Source organism: Drosophila tropicalis, unplaced genomic scaffold (genome assembly GCF_018151085.1).
Source record: "Drosophila tropicalis isolate 14030-0801.00 unplaced genomic scaffold, ASM1815108v1 contig_593, whole genome shotgun sequence".
In the NCBI taxonomy this organism is placed as follows: Eukaryota; Metazoa; Arthropoda; class Insecta; order Diptera; family Drosophilidae; genus Drosophila; species Drosophila tropicalis.
The window spans coordinates 10,717,243-10,740,477 of record NW_027173070.1 but is presented as its reverse complement, the minus strand read 5'-3'; the positions used below and the strand labels follow the sequence as shown (position 1 = coordinate 10,740,477).

The following is a 23,235-nucleotide window of genomic DNA, read 5'->3' as shown; positions in this document are numbered from 1 at the left end:
AATTTAGAAATTGAATTTACAAAACAAAAAACATTTTTTAAGTTGAAAAGAATCTTAGAATATAAATTTGAAAAGAAATTAACGTTCTGAAAATTGTATAATTTAAATATAGTTAGATCTTAAGAATCCATTATTTTCGTAGACTCTATTTTGAATCATTGTGAATTTCAAAATGAATTTTCGAAAGTCAATATTAAAATTTTTATTAAAATTTTCAAACATTTGGCAATCAAATGGTTAAAAATAGTAAACAATTAACAATAAAACTTAATTTAATTTGATAAATAATATTTTGTTTTTTTTTTTTTGAAGAGATTAGAGGCTGAGAAAAAAGGTTTTTTAGGAACGATAAATTGTCTAGGGCATTTAAAAGTCGTCATGGTCAAAACGAATTCGATTATCTATTTATTTTATTTTTTCAATTTGTTTTATTTAGATTTATATACTTATAATTTGTTTGTTATATTTCTGAAATATATGAAAAATGGCTACATTTATGAGAAACAGCTGGTCCGAGTAATTGTTAGAGCTTAGTGAATGCGTCTATATAGGCAAATATATATACTAAGTATGTATTTGTATTTGGAAAATTTGTATGCTGGGATTATAACTGAACATTTAACTTACTATATCTGTTGGACTTACATGTATCTTGATCCAGCAAAAAAAGGAATATCATTTCAATATTTTTATATATTTTTTATTGATTAGTTAGATTTTGTTTTCGTTTTTTGTTGTATTGTTTAACTTATGTACATAAACATATAGATATAATCTGGTCAATTAGATATAAATTGTTGATACAAACAACATGGGTTTTAACCATTATAATATAGGAGTATGATATCATCTCTCTCTTAGATTTTCTTTCCTGTTTCTAGCCATTGAAAGCTCGCAAAATTTTACCAACTTAAAATAATATATAATTGAAAATTATTTTCTTTTTTTCGAATATCTAAGGTATTTTAAATTAATTTTACTCACAGTCCTTAAATCGTTTTTATTTTTATTTGTTTTTTTATGATTTATTTTTTGTTTATTCGTATAAGACGATGCACTAAACAACAAACTAAACATTTAATGAAATTTTGTTATCGAACGGAAAACAATACACAAAAAGGATAGTAAGAGGCGTGGGGGAGGGGTGGGATAAATACAGATTAACATATAGAACCAGTTGCAGATCATACATATATCTTCTGATTTCTTTGGATAATGTGAGGGGCACACACATACATTCATATTATTCATTCACAATTATATAGTGGTTACTGATGATCCCATACATATATTATTGATATTATATGTTATATTCTGTATTTTCTGTATTTATTCTGTAACAAATTTCTCAAGTTCTTCTGTTCTTTCTTATTTGCCTAGGCGCAGGCGGAGTTGCGGGAAAGCGGGTAGCGCGGACATCTAGGTACACAGTCAGCATGTATACTAACTAAACTAAAACTAAACTCCTAGTAAATCAGTTTTCTATTTCAGTGCCTCCTTAGCCCGTTGCTCCCATTCGGCACGTCGTTGATGTATTCCCTTGAATTCACCCACTGTGGCTGATCTTTCTATGGCCTTTGAAACGGATCCTTCAGCTGCGGATGGAGCACTTGAAGCCTGTTGGGCAGGGGTCGAAGTGACTGGGCTTGTGGCGGTGGCTGGTTTCAATTGCAGGGAATAACGCTCATTGGAGGATCTCATATGACCATTGGTGTTTGTATTGTTGTTGTTATTGTTAATATTGTTGTTGTTGTTGCGTCCTCCTCCTGTTTGGCTAATTTTAATTGGTGGCAAATAGGAGACAACTTTCTGTTGTTGACCATGCTGCTGTTGACCATTTAAGCCATTTAGTTGGACTTTTTGCTGCTGTTGATTATTATTATTGTTGATATTGTTGTTGAGATTACGAAAATCGGCCACTGAATTACGATTATTTGTGGCATTATGATGATGGTGGTGGTGGTGGCTAATTCCCCTTGGCGACTCAGTACTGACCTGGGTTTCATATTTCGGCTGCAATTTATCTAATTTCTCCTCACTATTTGATTGATTCTCCTTGTCGCTATCCACATTCTGACTAACTGATTTCTTAGACAATGGAACTGGAACGGGAACTGGTGCGGATGGCGCTACTGTTGGAGGAGCAGCAGAAGGCGTCACTACCACGACCTCTTCATCCTTTACCTTGAGAGAACGACGTGCAAAGACCTTCATCAGTTCTGGTGTGGCATCCTCCTTGCTGGCTGCAGCCGGAGCATTGCCATTAATAGAGCTGCCAAAGGACTTTTTACGCAGAACCACAGGTGCAGGATTTATGGATGGTGAGTTACTGCCTGCGCCATCGCTTGATTCTGGAGTTGTTGGTGAACTGGGAGTGGGGGGGAATGCTACTTATCGCAGGACTCAATTCCACTTTACTCAACGACTTTTTGCGCTGCTCTTGTATAACCACCTTGGGTGTGTCCTCATTAAGGAAGAGACGTTTGCGATCGTCCAATGAGAGACGATTACTTTTTGTCGTCTCAGGTTTACTCTTTGGTACAGTGGGCACGGCAGGGGGTAACACAGAAGGAGCTTCCGTTACAGTGGGTGACGAAGCCACACTATTGGCACTTACAGCCCTCTGGTTGACAATGGGTCTTTCCACAATCTCTATGGTAGCCTCCACCTCATCGCTATTCCGCCGACGATGACTCAGATCATCTGTGCTCTGACTGCGTTCCGTCGTGGAATTGCTTTGAGTTGAACTGGCCACCTTTACATTCTTGGCCAAAACCAAATGGTTTGTCTTATTATACAAACGTGCCTGATCCACACGATTCAATTGAATCTTCATGAATTCGGGTTCACTTGGTATCTGCTCTACATGCAGAGAATCTCGACGACTATTTGTGGTTTTTGTGGGTGTCGATGGAGGCGAATTCGTTGCTAGTTTAGCATTCTTGGCCAAAGGACTAGCCGGACTGGGAGATGCCACAACTGATGCAGCCACTGGAGGTGGTTTAATATCCAAGACTTTAGGCCTCTGTGGCTGATCCGAACTCAAATGTTCACTCACTGTTGCAGATTTCCTCAATACATTAACCAAAGGCGATTTGACTATCATATCAATGTTCTGTTCAATCTGCGATATATTTCCTGTTCCACTGGTCACCAAAAGTTTTGTACTATGTTGAGGTGAAGGCGTCGATGTCGCCATCGTCGTCTTTGTGGACAAATGACCGGAGGACTCAGCTCGGCTTTGCAACAATTTGTTGTCATTGATCTCAAAGCCAAGTGAAACACATTTGGCTGTTGGGGATTGAGGTGACTGGAGTTGCTGATGCTGCTGCTGTTGCTGCTGTTTGTAGTAGGAAGGGACACGAAAACTTATGGATAGATCCGGTAAACTGGGCATAGCTGAGATCTCTGTATTGGTTGCCTCACGTTCCTCTTGATAATTACGGAAACTCCTGGATTTCTCAACCGTCTTCCTTTGCTTTTCCTCATAGTATAGAGGAGATGGTTCATCTGTGCTAGTCTCCAGCGAGTTGGAAGAACTCGAATGCTGACCAACTGAATCATTGGAACGTGACAATTTCTGTTGGAATGCACTTAACCCCACAATGCGTGCCGTCTTGCGTTCCGATTTGAATTGTTGCTCTCGCACCAAAGTTGTGGATTGAAAGGTATCGGTACCCCTGGAACTCTTTGAAAGCAAATTGGTAACATCATTCGAGGATGTTTTCTCTGCACTTGGCTGGCTCAACTCTTGGGGCACATAACGCTGACGAGCAGCTGGTCCAGATTTTGGTTTAATGGCCGTCGGCGGTTGCGGTTGGACACCGTAGTTACTGACCATCGCGTTGAGACCATGTCTACCCTCATTCTGTATCTCACGCTTAATGATCTGACGCGTCTCGTGAATATGCTGCTCATGGGAAGTGGCACTTTTCGATTTGTCGGGCAACACCAATGGCTCTCGCGAAGTGGCCTCCAGACAGGAGGTGGATATTTGTAATTTCTTGGCCACACTCTGGCTGGAGTCGACATCCTCGAGACCATCGTTGGCTCGAGCAATGCTTCGTTTGGAATTGCGATGTATCAGACGACTAAGGAAGCCATCCGCTGGGGAATCCGCTGTGGCGGCGGCATTATCATCACCATCGGTGGATGATTCGCCACGTGTCTCGAATAATGCATTAACCTTGGAGCGTAGACCAAAGACCTGAGTGGAAGAAGTCGTCTGGTCGATTGTCTTGGTACGCTTTGTTGTTGTGGTCGTGGTCGAGGCGGTCACTGCTGGAGCCATAGCAGTTAAAGTCTTGGGTGGCAAAGACCGTGTCTTGGACTTGACTTGTTCGTTATCTAAATGAAAATAGTCAAAGATTAGCTAACATTTCTTTCAATAATGTTATTGGAACTTACCTTTGATGGCTCTCAGGCTGGGACTCATCTTAAGAAGCTCTTCATTGGCCTCAGGTATGGAAGTCTGAAGCAAAGAATTTAAATTAGTTTTCTATTCACCCAAGGATCGTCCCATGGCTACTCACCTCCAGGGTGCGTCTGTGCTGACGACTTGGTCCCTTTTTCTTAGCCGGTCTTATGGCCATTTTATGCTTGGCGGCCGCATGGGATAATCTATGACGTTCGCCACCAACTGCATCCGTCTCATCATTGGGATGGAAACGTAATATGTCCGATCCCATAGAGATTGAAGAACTAGTGGATACCCGTGAATGTTGCTGCTGCTGCTGATCATCGTTGCTATTCACACTCAACAGACTGAGCGATGAGACCTCACTGTGACTGTGACTAACACTGTGATTGTGACTGTGATGATGATTGAGCATCACACGTGACGAGGGCAGACCTCCCGAAGTATTGACACTCCGGCTCTGCCCAGCACCAACTCCAGCAGCACGTCTCTGAGGTGAGGCAGGACTGCGTGGCAGACCCAAATCCTCATCGGAAGCATCGGGACGATTGCGTCTTTTACGCAAAACATCTGTGAGCTCCGCCTGCAAAGAGAAAAAAATAAACAAAGACAATAAGAAAGGATAGAATTGGGGATATTAAAATCGTCTCAATGGGTTGGATTGGGGGATTTACCCAGCTTTTCCAGCGGAATACAAATCTCGCACGCAAGCAACTGCGTCCCAGACGACTCTCACCGCCTCCGCCGGCGCCACCGCCGTTCAGCTTCATTTTAAAGGGATTTTGCTTGAAATCAATCATTTCAAAAAGAGTCTCGTCTTTGTAAACGAGACTACTACTGACTGATTGATGGATTTATATATATATGTATATATATGTCGAGTGAGTAGTTGCTTTAAGGATTAACATTATGATTGTCTCTTTATATTTATGCCAAAGTCATCTTACCGTAAATGAAAGCTTAAATGGCTGCAAATTTGCATTGCCCGCATTTCCGGCTACCATTTTATGTATAAGTTTATTGGGTTTCTACGCCCCGCTCTCTGAGCTAATTAAGTAACTAACTAACTAATAAGGGCTATTGTTAGCGATCGCGTGATCTGAACGATTTCACTTTCCGCAGAGAGCCACAGAGCAATAGCCAAGAGTTGTTGGCGCAACCGAGTTCCAAATGCAACTGACAAAAACATATGCCGCAGGGCGCATCTGCCAGTCCCAGGCCCAGACCGAGTCGGTCGCAGGCAGACGTAGTGAAATGGAAAATAATGAAAACGAAATCGAAAATGAAAATGGAAATGGCGGTGTCTCAAGTTGGGTTTTTTTTTACCTAGACCTCAGAGATAAGTAAGTAAAACTCAACGCCTGACAGAAAGACGACAGGCAGAAAGACAGACAGACAGGCGGACAGACAGATGAACGAACGAAATATTGGAAATCTGTTTATTGTCAGTAGAGATAGCAATTCAAGGGTAACACCACTTGGTCACAAACTAAACACACACACACACAAGCACCTCACACGAAATTCATTTTAGGGATCATGTAGGGACTAAAATACACTTGGAAAAACTAACATAAAAGTTGCTTTGAAATGTGAACTAAAAAGGAAATTTTAAGTATTTCAATATGCAGACTGCAAAATACTTTTGTACTTTGTAGCTAAGAAAATTTTCCATCAAATTGTTTTTAATTTTCACTTCTCTGCCCTAAAAAGTCTCCTGTCTCTCTACCCAAAAGATAAGGTTAATTTCTCCGAGTGTAGTTAAATGTGAAGATGTTTCTTGTGTAAACACGTTGCCACTGAAAGATGCACTTTTCTTCATCTTCTACATAAACACCCTAAGGCCTAGCCCGAGGCCCTTCCTTTCACTATATTTTTCACCCTCCTCCTTCTTGCAATTCAGTTGCTATGCTCCTCCCTCGCTTCCAGAGTAGAGCTGTTGCTTCCTTGTCCATAGAGTCTTAATTTTTCAGTTGCCTTGACGCGTGACGTTGCCATCTGTTTTAGTCTCTGCCTCTCTTTCTCTCTCTCTTTACTCTAGTAGAAAGTCTATTTTTGTTTGAATTTCGAGGATTTAGTATTAATCTGAGGCAGGTTAAAGACCTTGGCCATTAATTATCCACCTAATTACAACGACTACTAACAAAGTACGATAAACAAAATTTGTAAAAAGTTCACTGAACTAAGAAAATTCCATGTAATTCTTTGGCAAAAGAAATCTTATACAATCTTATGACCTCAGGTAGAACGAGCTATTTGGCTTTAAGCAAATGTCACAGCAAAAAACGAAAAAGACGTAAAACCCAAAATCCATGGAAAACCTTTAACCCTTTTGTTATTAGGTTTAGTTACCTGTCTAGAAATTGCACCTAGAAATTCCGCCACCTACCTGGCTCAAATGTCTAGAGGTCCGTGGTCCGTGCTCTAAACCTGTCTAAATCGTTGAACCAAATGAGCAAAGCTTCTCCTCCTTCTCCCCCTAGTCTCACCTCGCGTCACATTCACTGATTTATTGGCACACTTGGCGAGAGAGTGGAGTGGGCCACTCTGCAAGGCAACCGTCGACCCACACGCCATTGTTGATTACCGCAAATCCATGTAACGGCTAAAGAAAACATAGGCGTAGGTAATCCCAAGGAAAACCAAAGACGATCTCTAGGGTATCCCATACTAAAGTAGGCTTAGTTGTCCCAAGGGTTCAACCATAAGTTTGGGGATTTCTTTGGCGCTTAAGGCTAATTTGGCTTTGGGAATTCAATTAATTGATTTATTGTCAATTGCCAAAAGAAACCTTTTTAAAACAGGAATTTGTTCCTAGGTCAAATCTACTTGGAAAATATTAGAAATTAGGAATTATTTCTTAATTGTTAATATTTCAGGAAAGTTGACTTTAAGTAGAAATGGTTTGTTGTTGCCCCTCTATGACAACGCCTATGATCTGTTTTAACGGGTATGCACAACAGTTGGTCAAGTGGGCGGTAAAACTATCGTGTCAAATTAAATGCACAATTGCATCATTTCACTTGTGTACCAAGTTGGCAAACTCAAACACACAAACACACACACACTCACAGGTGCTTGGAAGGTAAATAATAATAAACAGGGGAACTCTAGAATTCTCTCATTCTCAACAACAGGCAGGAGGAGGAGAGATCTCTTTTTCTCACACATATGTATCCCTAACTAAACGTCAATCTGCTGTTCGATTAAACTCGAACTCGTTATCGTCGTTATTCAATTCAATTTCATGCAATTTCACCCATGAGACACAAAGTGGGTCAATCAACACAACTCACAAGAGCAAAAACAACAACTGAAATGGTCATTCCAATGTGAGAAAATATTCAATTTGAAAATTGAAAAAACAAAATATTAATGCGGATGCAACCGAGATGAGAAGATTCAGGAAACATTTTGCAAAAACTAATGGATAAGGAAATTAGCATAGAGATACAAACATATGAATGTAGGTTTGCCTTTATGCAATTGCAGCAGTTCCAGTTCAAAGCTAGCAAGCAGGCCCAGACGGGAAGTCTGTTGCCAAAAAACATTCAACTAACTGAGACTAACTATCACTCTAATGTAGGCCGAAATTGAATTTGCATGGCCAGGAAATGATCACATTAAAGAGTTGTCACTTGGTCAGCAGTGCAGCAGTTACATTTCAGTTTAGATAAGCTACTGTCCAAGGAATATAGCGTGTGAAATGCCTTTGCATGTTGTCCCCATCATCATCATCATCGTCATCTAGGAGGGGGCTAGGTTAAACCGGCTGATGATTTGTCTCTGTCTGATTGCCTGCTCCTGACTAGTCGCCAGTAGTTTCAGCATTTTGCAGTCATTGTCAATGCGTGTTACCGTGTTACCATATTGTCGTCGTCGACGTCGACGACGTTACTGTCATTCCAAGTTGTTCGAGTTAATGGTGGCTGCACTTAATATCGACCGGCCAAACCAACTAACCGACCTACCCCAACCCAACCATTCCATCATCATCTCTATCTAGCAGTCTGTGCTTTATTCCCAGGCAGAGAAAATTGCCCGTCTGCATTGTCATTTACTTTTTCCATTATGGTCATCAACTAGATTTTTTCCTACTTCTCTTTCAAACAATTAATTCATCAAACTGGTTAAAAGCCAATGACGGAGTAAATGTTTTTTCTTACACTATTTAGAGTTTCTTTTAAAAAGAAGAATGCAAGATATAGGATGGTATATTGTTGATTTATTGGCATGTCGATTAGACGTGAAAATATCCATTGAATAGGCAGGAAATCGAAAAACTTATCGCCTATGTCTATTTTACAGAACAAAATCAATAAAATTAGAGAAAACTTTCGGAATACAAAAGAAACATGTCTTGGAAAATAGAGCTTCTAGGATATTTTTCAAAGATTTATACCCAAATTGTCTATGAGAATGTCTATAGGATCTGAGAAAATACAAAGAACACAGTTTCTTGGGCTCATTTTAAGATCTCTAGACAAATGTTCATATATAGTTGTAGTTCCAAGATCTTTTGGTATAAAGACAAAATCAAAAAAAATGGCAAAAAATTAATGTATGTATTATTAATATTCGAAATAAAATTTAAACACAATTTTCTTTCTATTCTTTCTCAAATGGATTACTAAATCCCATTATTCACTATCTGTTTGAGCTTCAAACAGTATTTTCTATATACATATTTTTGGACTTTGAACATGTGGCACAATCATAATGTATAACCAAATATTTGCACAACTTCACCCACAATAAATCTATTTAGTTTTAGTTCTTAAAACAATTGCGATCGAAGAATATTAGACGCGATGTTGACTATCTAGTGACTCGAGGCAAACTGATTTAGCGGAAAACTCTGCAGGAGTTCAATAGCATAGAAAAAATAGAAAGAAATGCGATTTATTTGCTAACCAGGTTGGCAAATAAGCTGCAACCAGAGGAGAAGCAGAAGGAGGAGAAGGCATCGCAACACAGCCAAGTGGAAAAAAGTGGAATAGCAAGAAGCGGTTAGCAACTCGTTTGGCCAGAAACCGAACACACAAAGCCAATAGAAGAAGTAACAAAACAGCTACGAGGAAGAAGCCGCAAATTGCCACGCGCTCTACTCGACGCAAAAAGAGGCGGGAGGAACGGAGGCGAAGTGGGTTGGAGGTCTGGAGGAGAAGCGGTGTATGGGGCGACTTAGTGGCCACTGCAACTGACTGGCTAGTTTTTCAGCTAGTTTTCAGTTGCTCCATGACGCGTGCATTGGCTTCTTCTTTAGATTTTCTTCTTTTCACTTACTTACAACCGAAAATCCACTTTGGTCTTGTAGTTTGATTATGCATTACGATAACCACGATGACGCATATTGCCAATGATGACGATGATGACGAAGTTGATGACGTTCAACTTATTAGATAACTTTTCTAGTTCATTATAATCAACTTTTCTACTTCCTACACTTGAAATTGGGCAAGAGTAAAAGTTTTGTAATTTCATTTAACTTGGCTTGTAATTAAGTATAGGAAATTGAAGTGGGGGGTCGAAAAAAGGGTGTGGTCAATCATAGATTGTATTACACTAAATATTAAAGATAAGTTTTGGCTGTCTACTTCCTGTTGGATGTTGTAATTAAAGTTGTATGAGCAGACTACATTAGATTGATAATTCTCCCTATTCACATGGGTTTGAAAAGATTTAGTTCGGAGTATGATCAAATATAATGTCTTCATTATCAATACAAGCTCAAAGCGTTAAGCCTAATCCTTAAAACTAATAGAAAATATTTGTCTATATACTAGACATTCCTACTATCAACAACAGAACTTAACTTCCTCTGTCAGCTCTGGTAAATGATTTAATCGTCCGACTCCATAAATTTTACCAATTACAAAACTCCACAAAATGACAAACTGAAATTACGACAGGGGGAACCCAGATGTTGCCCTCTTCCTTATTTGTTGTTCAATATTTAGTTCATTCAACTTTCTTTTTAATTAAAATTTATCAACACAAATAAAATGACAATTGTTTTGATTATATGATAAAAATCAGTTAATCAATAGACGAGACACCCTTGTAACAAATATGAACACACAAAGAAATGAGTCAACATCAATTGCCCATGGAAAATAGGGAAGAAAACAAACAAGCAAAAGTACAATAAACTAAATTAAATAAACCAAATGAAGGGAGATTGGGAAGGAGGCTAAAACACACTTACCTTTAATACAATCGATAGACTACTGGCTGTGGCCGATTCCGAGAAGACACTATCATGTGATTGCGAAAGAGTTTCTCGTGTATAATCACTGCAAATGGAGAAGAGGATCATGAAGAAGGAGTTTCCAAGATTGGTGGGAGGACTACTCTACTTACCCATCCACATCCAGTAGACGACCTTCGCTTAGACTACGCTGACTATCGGACATGTCAGCGTTTTGGGCACCACCAGCCATGGCTGAACTGTTGCTCTCACCCATGAGGAATTCCTGTGACGAATCGCCAACACTGCGTAGATGACGATGTCGTTGCCTTTGATCGGCGGCGTAGTAACTGCTGCTGCTGTTCCTGCTCAGATTTAGTGAGTCGGGAAAGACAGCCACACCCAATTGTTGACGTTGTTGTGTTTGATACATGGCTTCCGCTTGAGACAATGAATTATCGACAATGTGCTCCTGTTCTCGCCGCTGTTGTTGTTGTTGCTGCTTATTCGATGATGTCTTTTTTTTGCCCAACAAAACGCTTAAGAGTTCATCGCGATGGGATTTCGATTTTGGTAGCGATTGTGTTTGATAGCTATCGCTATTCAATGGCGAAGCTGGCGAAGAGATGGCTGAGATATTGGCCCCAACGATTTGTGAACTATTTGATCCTGTTGTGACGTTACGCAGATTCTTCTCACTGGAACTGCTCGCTGGCGGTGGCAATGTATTGCAGGAGCCTGGCCCTGGTCCTCCTGATCCTCCTACACCTGATGATGATGCGGAACTATCAGCTGTATTTATAGTGCGGCGGCGAAAGATGCGACGCAAATTGCGCAATGGATGGAAACGCCTGCGCTTCTGTTGCTGTTGTTGCTGCTGATGATGATTATCTGCAAAAAGAAGGAACCAAGGCAAACAAAGCAAAACAGAGAATTAAATTTAGCGCCCAGAAATCATATTTTTGTTTTTTTGTATTTTTGGTGTCTCTATTGGAATGTTTATTTTGTTAAACAAAACCCAAAACTAGCTTACACACACAAACTGACAGCGCCTGCTGTGAGCGGAAAAATATCCCAAATGGTTCGCAATCACGAATATTTAAGACATTGAAAATTATGATGTCAACTTACAGGACATAAATGAACACACACGCCATCATATGTGGCGTATACTTAATTTTATAAATATCTGTATCTAAGCTGAATAAGTTTTCATCGAATTGGTATTATGTTGTACATTACACCTTAATACATACAAAAGACTGTAATGTAGTCATTTGCATATACAAAAGGCTTTAATGTAAAGTGAAGTCATTTACATATTTGCAGTACTTTCAAATGCAATTATCATAAATTGTTTACACCTGAACTGTGTATATCCATGTGGGGGTGTTATTTAAAGAAGTTGTGCGGAAGAGAATGGAAGGGGGAAAAAATAACATATATGTAGCTCCCTACATATTAATGGACCTTTTATTATTCCAATAAAAGATACAACAATAGGTGAGTCAACTCATTCGTTAACCACTTTTACATTATTTTACACATTTCTGAAGGTCTCCCATAAAAAACGTAATATGTAACGATATCAGTGGAGATTAGGATATAATAAAAAAACAAATCGAAGAACCGAAGGCACTATATCATTCTATAAACGAAACCATATTAACTTAGAGTTTGTAAATAGTTTCATTTGATATAAATATTTATAATAATATAGACCATAAAAAGGCAAACCCCAGAGAATAGAGTACACAAATATGTTTGGACTACCTAGTTTAAGCTGGGATATCTCCTCAACCAAAGTCGAGCTGGAGATTTTGGGTATAGTTTAGTATAAATTGTAGACCAACGTTTCAATTTCAGCGTACTATAATCTAATAGAAAGGCAGAAATAGTCTCTAGATCTGAGCTATGTCGATCTTTTTACCTATCATCATTATTCTATTTGTTCTTAACTGATCATAAGACTTTTTTGTTGTTCTATATGTTAAATCAAAAGCATATATGTTAATAAATAGAAATATAATCTATGCAGAATAAATGTTCTAGCTGTACATTAAATAGACTAAGAAATTCGCTCAATGCCTAAAAATTGCCCAAAACTAAAACAGTTACAATAGAACAGACCAATAATGCCACAGAATGATGTGATTTCTATGCCCACAATAATTGTGATTTTCGGCGTTTAATAAAATAGTTTACATAAGTTTAGTGGCAATACTAATTCTCTTTATATAGGCCCGTCTATATCTTAACATACCACAAACAATCAAGATAATCACATTTGCATTCAATATGTAAAGCAATCTAATTTAAAAAACTCAAAAAATCTATTCATTCTTAAGTGTTTTCTGAAATATATATATTAAACAAATTATTATTCACGAAAGGAGAATACGTCATTATTTCCATTGGCTACCTGTGATTAATTTCTCTTCAAAGTAGAATTCCCAAGAAACAGAAAAATCATCTAAATACTAGGTAGGAAATATTACAGAAAATATAACAAACAAATGTTGAGCCAATCGATTGTTAATAGAACTCTTTGTCATTAGACAAAGACTTACTACGTAAGAGAAAGAGAGCTTTGAAATGTGATAAGAAGGCACAAGCAATGAAATCAAATCAAACCAAATGGAAAAATGGTTAAAACATGCCCATAAATAGGCAAAAAAGCGAAAACTAAATGGCACAAAGAGGGAACTCCCAAAAACCCACAAAGAGCGAGAGAGAGAGAGACCCATTGTATGTAGAGAGAGTGCGTGATAATGATAAGCGGAAGTGGCGAAATGTTTGGTAGAGAGAAACGTGTGCAATTTTTCTCTTTTATTTTGGCTCAAACGATTTGACAAGGTCATATCTAATCTAAGGCCTTTTTTACACAATCTGCCAAGATAAGCTCAAGCCAATAGACTCAGAAACATGCCAATTATTCCTTCAGCCCTAACTTGGCCCTGGCTCTGGTTCTGGCCTATTGCGTTTTGTCTTACGCATATAAACACAATTAGCCACAAATTGTAAATTATAATCAATTTAATTGCTGATGTTGACTTGCCTCTTTGTGTTTACGGTTCATTCCATTTTCATTTGTATAAGAATTCAATAATGTTTGTATACAGAGATATATGAATGTACCTCCATTTGAACAATGTGTGTTTAATGCCGATAAGAAAAGAGTTTTTGGTTTAATGCGTTTCACACATTGAGTTTTGAGTCGCAGTATTTCAGAAAGTGTTTGGAGTATATTAGAATCAGGGTAAGACAAGCTTAATTAATGGCAGATATTACAGACTTTACAATGTTCTCAAATATGTAATCTTTGTCCCAAGTTTAATAGGGACAAGTTCAATTACTAATTAAGGCATTGAAAAGACAAACTATTTTATGGTTTGTAGTCATTTCAGAGGAGAAAGTCCTAGAAGGCTATGTAGAAATAACATACCTATCCTTCCATCACAATATTACTCTTCTTTATAATTTTTCTTTATGAACTAGACAACTTACACCTTACCTCTTCAAGAGTCTTTATTATATAGATTCTATAACTCGTAGCACCTAAATCGTAGACACTTTGATATAATCTATGGCATTATATAATATATAGAAAAAGAACCCTATTGAAAATAGAATGTTATCTAAACAAGAGGCAACGAAATATTTGCTTCATTAAGTAAAACCAAACAAAAATGCTATCTAATCCAATGATTATACAATATAAACAATTATAGACAATAGAAACGATTTGCCAAGACCCGGTTCAAGTGGATATAGAGAATATAAGACGACAGTTTCTAACTATTACAAGGTATCAAATGGACTTTACTCTACATTTATTTTATGTTATTTTTTACAGTATTTACATTTCAGAAATAGGCCAATTGTTTGCATAGCATATCGAAATGAAGAATTTTGTACATATTGAGGTCATATGGAAAGAGTTATCTTAGATGATTGATTGGAGGATTTGTTGATTGTGTTTTATTTGAACACCTTTTCTCAGTGTAAATGCTACTGATTGTTGACTGAAATTTTCAGAGAGTTGGTGGAGATAGCGACAATTTTGTGACCCAATGAGTCAAAGTATTTACTTAAAGTTAAAATTTTTGGCTCTTTCTTTTGCCTCTGACTCAGAGAGATGATGTTGTTGTTGTTGTCACTGAGATGTGTGTCATGCCAAAATAAATGAAAGTTAAATGCAGGTGTAACCCTCCACAAGTTTTGATTAGCTTAACAGGCCACACTGTGGTTAATAGAAAGTTCTTCTATTTTGCTAAAGACCTAGCCAAGTGGAAAAAAATTGTACACTTTATTGGCTTCGTATACCTTCTAGGTGGATTGGCAGGTGAGCTTCTATACGAAAAGAGTCACTTAGTCTAGGGCAAGTCAGTTTGTCTGACAGTCACTCGGAGTCTCTGATATCGATATGAACGACAATATGCCAGTCACGTGCTGTTTGTGCCATCACGTTTCACCTGAGGCACGCGAACTTTGTTTGGTAGCTAAATAAAGCGAGTTCTGCTTGTGTTCTTTTTTCTGTTGGTTGTATGTTTTTTGATAAATTTCATATTCGTTGGGGCTGGTCATTGCTTAGTCATTCATACGCGTTTGGGCCCCCAAAAACAGGTATATATACCTAAATTATGTCTGGTAAAGAGCATCTGTCTGGACTGTCCACCTCGATGGAGCTATTATTTATCACCATTGGGTGAGGTGAGACTCTCCATATTCTATTTTGCTCCTGTTAGTAACCTAATTGCTTAGGGACCCTTTTTTGCTTCGTTTAGCTTTTTGGTCTAATGAAATTTCGCCAACCCAGATGGGAGAGGAGAGGAAGACTTGCTGGCTTCCTCTAGACAATATTTATATAAATTTAAATAGATGTAGAAGTCTTTAACCTCCCCTTTGAAACTTTTCCTTTACAATAATAAAAAGAAAAAAGCAATTAAAAAACTTTGACAGAACTTTTTGATGCTTGAGTTTGTATAAAAACAAACACAGATTCTGTCCATATGTATATTCTTCTCCACTTGTGAGTCACATTCATCAAGTAAATAGCATTACATCAGCCCAGACGGAGTGTTATTTGTAATTTATCTAAAAGTCGATGAAGCAAGTTTCTTCAAGTGATCTCTGAATAAGTTTTGTGTGCAGTCATCACTTAAGCTTTGATTTGTTGATTGTTTCTTCTATGTGGGCGATGATTCGTTTGTTTTGTTAAATCTGCACTTTTTCCGGGTAATTTAAAAAAACCAGAAAAAATCCATCAAAAGCTGCTCTTAGTAAACCTATTAAAAACAATAAGTTTATGACCCATGACTAAGTGATATATTTTTTGTAGAACATACCTAATTGCCAGACATTAAGGCATAGATGGAAGCTAAAAGTTTCACTAATCTATGTTTAAGTATAAATCTTTAAACATACTTATTGTAACACCTCTAGATAAACCTCTACTAAGTTTATAGCTCGTACTAAAAGAGGTTCTCTTAACGATTGATGACTATCTATACAACAAATATTAATCTGTAATCTTTAATCTGTACCAAACCCCAGTAAGTAAGTTTATGCAAAGTTTAATTGTGGTTTATAAATCATTATGTGACTTTAAATATATGTAGATAATATTGTTTTTTTCTTTTAGTCTTTCCACTTGAAATTTAACTGCAGTGTAGGTAGATTTCTTTTAGTATCTTCACATTTTGTAGGTGTTGCTGCTGCTGACAGACAGTTGGTTGCTGCTTGCTGACACCAATTTCAATTGAATTCTCAATTGAATTGAAATGGCCATAAACCAAAAACAGAAAATGTTAAATTTTTATTAATTAATCATTGCCAACTATTGCAGCCGAACAACAAGCAATCAGGCGGGGCAGGCCAACTGAATGCAAATTAGCAAATTGCCAAATGCAAAATGTCAAAATCCAAAATGACAGTTAACAATTTTTTTTTGAAGCAAAAAGTTGCAGTAATTGGAGAGACTTGTTATATGTAACTAACTATGTGAGCGGATGTTATATATGAGTCTGAGTGTTTCTGTGTGTGTATGTGTGTGGAAGGTCACGCCACGCCCCTTCTTTTTGTTTTCTATTGCCCTGGTTCAGCAGAGAGTCTTGGCATTGGTTTGTGTAGGTTGGTTATCCGCTTAACAAGTGCTTAATTCATTTGTCTAGAATGGTATATAGACAACAACAACAACAACAACAACAGCTAGAAAAGAAGGCAACAAAAATTGCACAATTCACCACAATATTTTGCGTTGGTTTTTTATTTCTATCTGTGTGTTTCGCCTCGCGAATATCTCAAGTGTTAACAACTTTTACGATTGAGCAAGTTCTGGCTGCTGTTGCTTTTTTGGCCTTCAACAAATACATAAGGAATATACATATATACATATAGAATATATGTATATAGTTACATGTCGGCTTTATTTTCTATTTTTAAGAATATCCGATTAATTAGCATTAAGGTTAGGCTATGGACGGGGAATCGATATTCAAAGAGAGTCACTCAGTCAGTCATTCTGCCAATTGAAGGCTAAAAAGAACATGGAAGTTTAGGTATTCAATATCTAACGGCATGACCATGATTTGAAATGAAATTTAATTCAATTGTTGGTTCTTAGCGCCATGTTTCTGTTAGAAATTTGATACCAACCATTTTTAAAAAGGCTTTCAACCTATGTCTGAGAATGAATACGATCTCGGAATGGAATTATAGAATAAATATGACAAAAAGAAGAAATACATATGTTGGTAGATGGACTTTAATTATTTGAAACTTCTGTTCCAGACTCAATCTTTTTTATAATGAGTATATTATTAGACAATTCTTGACTCCTAAGTAAAATTGTAATTTCCAATTTCCAGCTCAGAATAGAGAACATTTGGGATTGGTTAAAGTTTAAAAGTTAGCCAATTGATAAAGGCTAGTAATTTAATCATAAATTTTATATAATAAATATACTTAATTAACAGATTACGCAAATTTTAATCTTGTTGAAAGTCTTATCTTCCTACTAAGCCCTTAAGATACTAACTTAGATACTACTTCATTCAGTGTATTCAAATCAATACGTTTGGTTATTTTTTGTTTACGGTAACATTTCGTGTATTGAAAACATTAATATATGATCCTAAATATTTAAATTATTTTCTGAATTTTAAACTATTCACTATGTTTCCTTTCACAGCTTTTATGGTGGACAACCTTTGATAATTTTGTTTGCCCTCTTATTTCGTCGTAGTATTTTTGTGCCATTTTTCTGACTTCAAATACCAAAAGCCGGCGTTACTTGAAAGCAATGCATTTTAAGTACATTTGTATATACATCTATATAATAACTTTTATATTGTTATTATCGCTCACGTTTTTGGTGATAGAAGAATCATATCTACCGACTAACTAAGTTCTAGCTTAAATGCCCTGAAATCTATTTAAGTCGCGTCTGTCATGATTCTAGCACTTGAGAATTACAAGGTCACTATGGGGCTTTTGACCACATGGCTATCTTTAATAGTAACTTTCCAATTGAGAAATGATAACTATGATAAGCGAAATAATTGGCAGCTCTTCTAATCGCTGAAAGACGTTTCCCCATGTACGTTCAAGTTAAAAGTTAGACATAAGTTATCAGTTTATGTGTTACTATATATAGTATACATATATAGATTTTTTCACACTCAAATCGTAAATCACAATAACAACAAAATCCACAACAACTATAATAATAAAAGAAAATACTGTGTGCGCATGAAATTGATTACACAATTCATGGCACTTCAATTAGAGGCGTCTGCGGGCTTTGACTTCAATTGAATCTCCAACAAGTTGCTCCTCCTCCGCCCGTCTTTGGCCATGGCGCAACTTTGGCGAGTGCCACATAATGACGCGATGAGTTCCCAAAAACAAGTGATGATAGTGACACAGATTTCCCACTTCTCCGACAACTACAGCTAAACCCTATCATTTCCCCCTGCCCCTACTCCTTCTCCTTTGACAAAGTGTTAAGCTTACATAGCTCAACAATTTTCAAACCAAAAAAAATCATTCATTGGACATGGTGCTCAGAGAGTTATTGAAATATATGTATTATATAATACCCCTGCCATGCCCGCATTTTCTACAATCATTGAGCACTTTAATTGTTGGTCTAGTTTTTTGTTTTCTAGTTTATTATATAGAACATTAATTTGTTTACCCTAAAGGCAACATTTGTAAGGTTTGTTTAGTGGCTTTTGCTGTCCTATAAAAGTGAATTTACTCTCACAATCTTTATGAAGAACAATAAATATTTCAATTAGATGTTGATAAGCATTCATACAAAGTAATCTCTTGGTCTAACCAAATCCAGTCTCTTTCATGGTGTGTAAACCCAATATTTAGTTACAGTTTTCTTGAAAAAATCTTAAAACTTCTGTGCAAAAAATTTCATAGAAATCCAAAATATCAGGCAAAAAAATTCTAAATAATTTCGTGTATTACCTGTTGTTTAAACAAAACACTCGATGAAAATAGATGCAGATGTTTTGTGTTTTTGTGAAATTCCAGAAATATTTATTTACACACACTCACACGCACACAAAGTCAAATCATGTGAGTTGTAAACTAAACAAAAAAATATGTTTGAGAATATCTTTAAGATACTTTTGAACTTAAATTTTGTTGGTACACAACTCTGCACTTCACTTAATGGCTCGATAATATTGATTAAACAAATTGTGAACTTTTTTCCGTTGTGTTGGTTGTTGTTTTGTTGTAAATTGAATTTATATTTCTTGTTTCTTGTTACATTTCAATTACAATTCCCAATTTCGAACTTTAATCGGTACGTAAGTCAATAATTGAATTAGTGCAACGCGCGTTCATTTCCCCGATGGGTCGCTGAGTGCTGTGAAATTTTTTCACCTGTGCACAGGTGGAGCCGAGCAAACAGAATGAATTGAAGCAATGGAAATCGAAATAACAGACGCACATACACCTCACTAACACACACCAGCATACCGGCTACACAACCGCCAAAACTGAAATTGAAATTGACGAAAACAACGAAACGAAACGAAAAACCGAACCCCAACAGTCATCGACATCCATCAATAACCATCGGCGGCGGATCCACAATCGGTAATCGTAGAAAATTTGTTTGCATTATTATTGCTATTGGCTATTGGCCTCGCTGCCGCTGCTGCGTAGTCGTCTTAGCCATTCAGCCACTAGACCCGTCTAGTACTCTAACCACTCTAGTTGGCCAAATCGTGGCGATTAGCTCACTGCACTTCCCACAACTGCTTGAAACACCTCAACAGAGCTCTGTTAAGTGATTAACAGAGACCTTTGGCACAGTGGTTCGTAAATGCAATAAGTGTAAAATTGAAATTTATGTCAAACTAACCAAATCTTTCATATTTCTAATATAATAATATCTAGTTGTATTTGTTAGAAAACTGAATTCCCTCTTTTAAAATTAGTAAATAATTAACTCATCAGATCATTACTTAATAAATATATCTATCCTTTTTTGCAGTTTTTTTTACAGTTAAGATTTTCAAAACTTTATCAAGTACAAATCTTTTTACTTCTGCTCATTGCATTGCTTATATGTATAATTAAACAACAAATTTTAATTACTTTTTGACCTTAAGGGAATCAAGCGAAGAGCAGTTTTAAATGGGATTCGGTTTGGAGTCGAAATGGATATTTAAAATAAGAAACACCAGACTTGTTCTAATTTCTAGAAATAATTCTTAATAATGAGAAGTAGTAAATGGAAATTGTTAGAAATATTAAATTAATTTTCCATGTTTCCATTTAGGTAAAGTTTGACTACGTTTTTCCTTTTGTTATGTCATTGAGGTTTATTTCTGAAGAAAGCTAATTACAAAATATTAACAGTTTGTTCTAAAATTGGCCATAAATTTGGCTGGTTTTTCTCTCTTATAATTGGCAATAACATTTCTTATTAACTGCAGACCACTGTGCCACGGCCCCCCAACACTCTGACTACACTTTGAATTTGTTTGTTTAATGCACCGTTATAGGCTGTTTTAATATGTTTTTGTTGTTGTCATAACAACAAATACAAGGTTTACTATATATAGTTGGTTGTCACCCCCGCAGACCTCCTCTTGGTGGGTTATAGAACATTAGTGGGTCGATTTTTGTCGTTCTGCATCTAAATAAATACAGTCATTTGGGTAGTACGAAGCTAATATTTAGTAGTAGAAAGTCGTCCACTGCGTTAATTAGCACGTGTAGAAGTTGTAGTTGTGCTTTGTGTTGTTTTTATTTTTATTTTTTGTTTTATTATTATTGTATTACCCACAATTACATAAACATTAAGCCCAGAAAAATTCAGTTTTGGAGTTTCGCTTTGGCGACTGCAAAACAAAGGCCAGTCAGCCTGGCAGCCAAGTTAGACTCATATGTTAGTTGCATACACTTATGTACATATTTCTATATATGTATGTGTGTATCTGAATCTGAATATGTATTATGGTAACTTTTTTCTCTGTCTTCCCCTCTTTTCGCTGTGTATTTGTATCTCTATCTGTGGGCTTTTGTTTGCGCGTTTAAGCGAATGAGATGCGGTGGCATTTGCCAGTGCCACTGCCGCCCGACCCAACTAATTATGCACATATACCAGTAGATATAAAAACTAAAGCAAACTAACGGTCCATCATCGTATACATCGTATGTATGTATGTATGTATATGTATGACTCTTTTTGTGGGCTATTGTTTCGGCAATACTCATAGTTTCGCATAGTAAAAACAATTTTGCACAAAGCAAGGGAGAGATGTGTTAGTTAGAAGAGCGTTGGTTATATTGCCTCACACATGACCAATAACTAAGTAACTATGTATATATGAAATTTATGTGCCTCTGAATAACAGAATTGAAAGAATGTTAATCCATGATTACTTTTATCTTAAGGTCAGAAAAAATTTCGAAAAAAGCGTGTTAAAATTGGATTAAACTAGTTGAATTATATACGATCTCTCCGTCATTACGGACGCTCCGGGAATTTTCACCCTCCTAAATACATAGGTGCTTTATCTCCTAGAAGAAATAGCCCCTAAATAAGTGACAGCGACCTCACCCATTAAATAAGATTAGCCTTATAGAGAAAGAAACCGCTTTCTTTTGTCCAATTCTAATTTCTATATAATACAGATCGTTATTGTGACTGCAAGTAAAGGTTTGATATCATAAAGATCTTTTCTGATCCCTTAAGAAAAGTATATAAATCTGTATAGAACTCTTAGTGTTTGTCTAAAAAGATCTTCCCGCAAATTGAATAAATATAATATTTTGTTTCAAAAATATGCTAATCTATAAAAGATACGGAAACCTTTTAGTTTTAGTTTAAAGAGGTGACAATAAAGTAGGAAAAAGTTATAAAAGCCATAAATGTTTACCTAAAGAAATAAATATGATGTTTTTGGAAGTCTCTATTTGAATAAAAGCCAGTAGAAAGTAATCAAATAGAGTTGCATTATCCATTAAATTAATAAGTATGTGCTACTACCAAACTAAAGGAAACATTTTACATTTAACAGCCTAAACTCTCATTTGAGAGTAGACCAAAAAAAAGTAAACTCTTGACAAACCATGAAGTAATAATTATAAATCAATTTCATATGGCCATTAAACTAAAGATTTCTATATAACTACAGTTGTATTATTCACATGTTCATCCATTTGAAAACTTACCGGCATTTGTGATATTATCATCGGCATCATTTGCTGCTGTTCCTGTTCCACTCACTGGACTGGAAATGGGTGTTGAGGTGGTGGCACCGTGTAAATCATGTGACGATCTGCTACCGCCGCTCTCTGATGGCAATGACAATGGTCCTCCACGCTCTCGTATCCGTTCGCGTTCGCGTTCACGTTCCCGTTCCATTTCCAATTCCAAAGGTGGCGAATTTTCCCGCACACATGACATTAAACCGGAAGACATGCTGCAAATTGAAAAAAGAGACAACAAAAATGAAAATGGGTGAGAAAAATCATAAAAATTACTTCACTAATAATAATATTGTACTTAATTAAAAGATGATTCATTTTAATTAAATATTGGATGCCCATCACCATCATCATCAGCCTTAACTCAACTGTCTCTCAAATCAATTGACAGCTTTCTCTAATGGATAGCAACATGAAGGAGGAGGAAATCGAATGTCATATTGCATTGGAATGACACGAAAGGAAATGCATGTTATTCGGTTGAGGGAAAATTCTCAACACCCTTTAAGAATTGGAAAATGTGAAATTTATTGAAGCTGTCGTGACACGTGCTAAATCAATTTACACGAAAAATCTCTGGCTAAAACGAAAGCAATGATTGATTTACCATAACAAATTAAATTTGAAAAGCATTTTACATTATATTTACCCAAACGCTGCTCATTTACTTAAAAGTTGTGGAAATGAAAGGTAAATTGAAGTAGAATGATTTTTCAAATATTTTTGAATAACTCTCGACATTTTTTCTTTGCAGTTTCTTTTGCAATTTCGCTAATATTTTTGGTTTCAATTTGGGCTAAAGAATATTATGATGAAGAAATTCTTCCGCGGAATACACTAATGTCTCCCTTCGCACTGTCAGTCAATCTGATTGCTCTTT

At 36.6% G+C, this 23,235-nt stretch overlaps 1 protein-coding gene across 1 annotated transcript in view; it reads right to left on the bottom strand.

Moving 5' to 3' along the window:
• Positions 1-989: 989 nt before the first annotated feature.
• The window catches only part of LOC137576487 (probable serine/threonine-protein kinase tsuA), a 31,389-nt gene continuing 9,143 nt past the window's right edge, over positions 990-23,235 (bottom strand). The window contains 7 exon segments of the mRNA XM_068289633.1: positions 990-2,382; positions 2,384-4,347; positions 4,408-4,471; positions 4,533-5,000; positions 10,626-10,713; positions 10,781-11,498; positions 22,320-22,570. Of these exon segments, the coding sequence (XP_068145734.1) occupies positions 1,483-2,382; positions 2,384-4,347; positions 4,408-4,471; positions 4,533-5,000; positions 10,626-10,713; positions 10,781-11,498; positions 22,320-22,569 (4,452 nt within the window). The 5' untranslated portion in view covers position 22,570 and the 3' untranslated portion in view covers positions 990-1,482.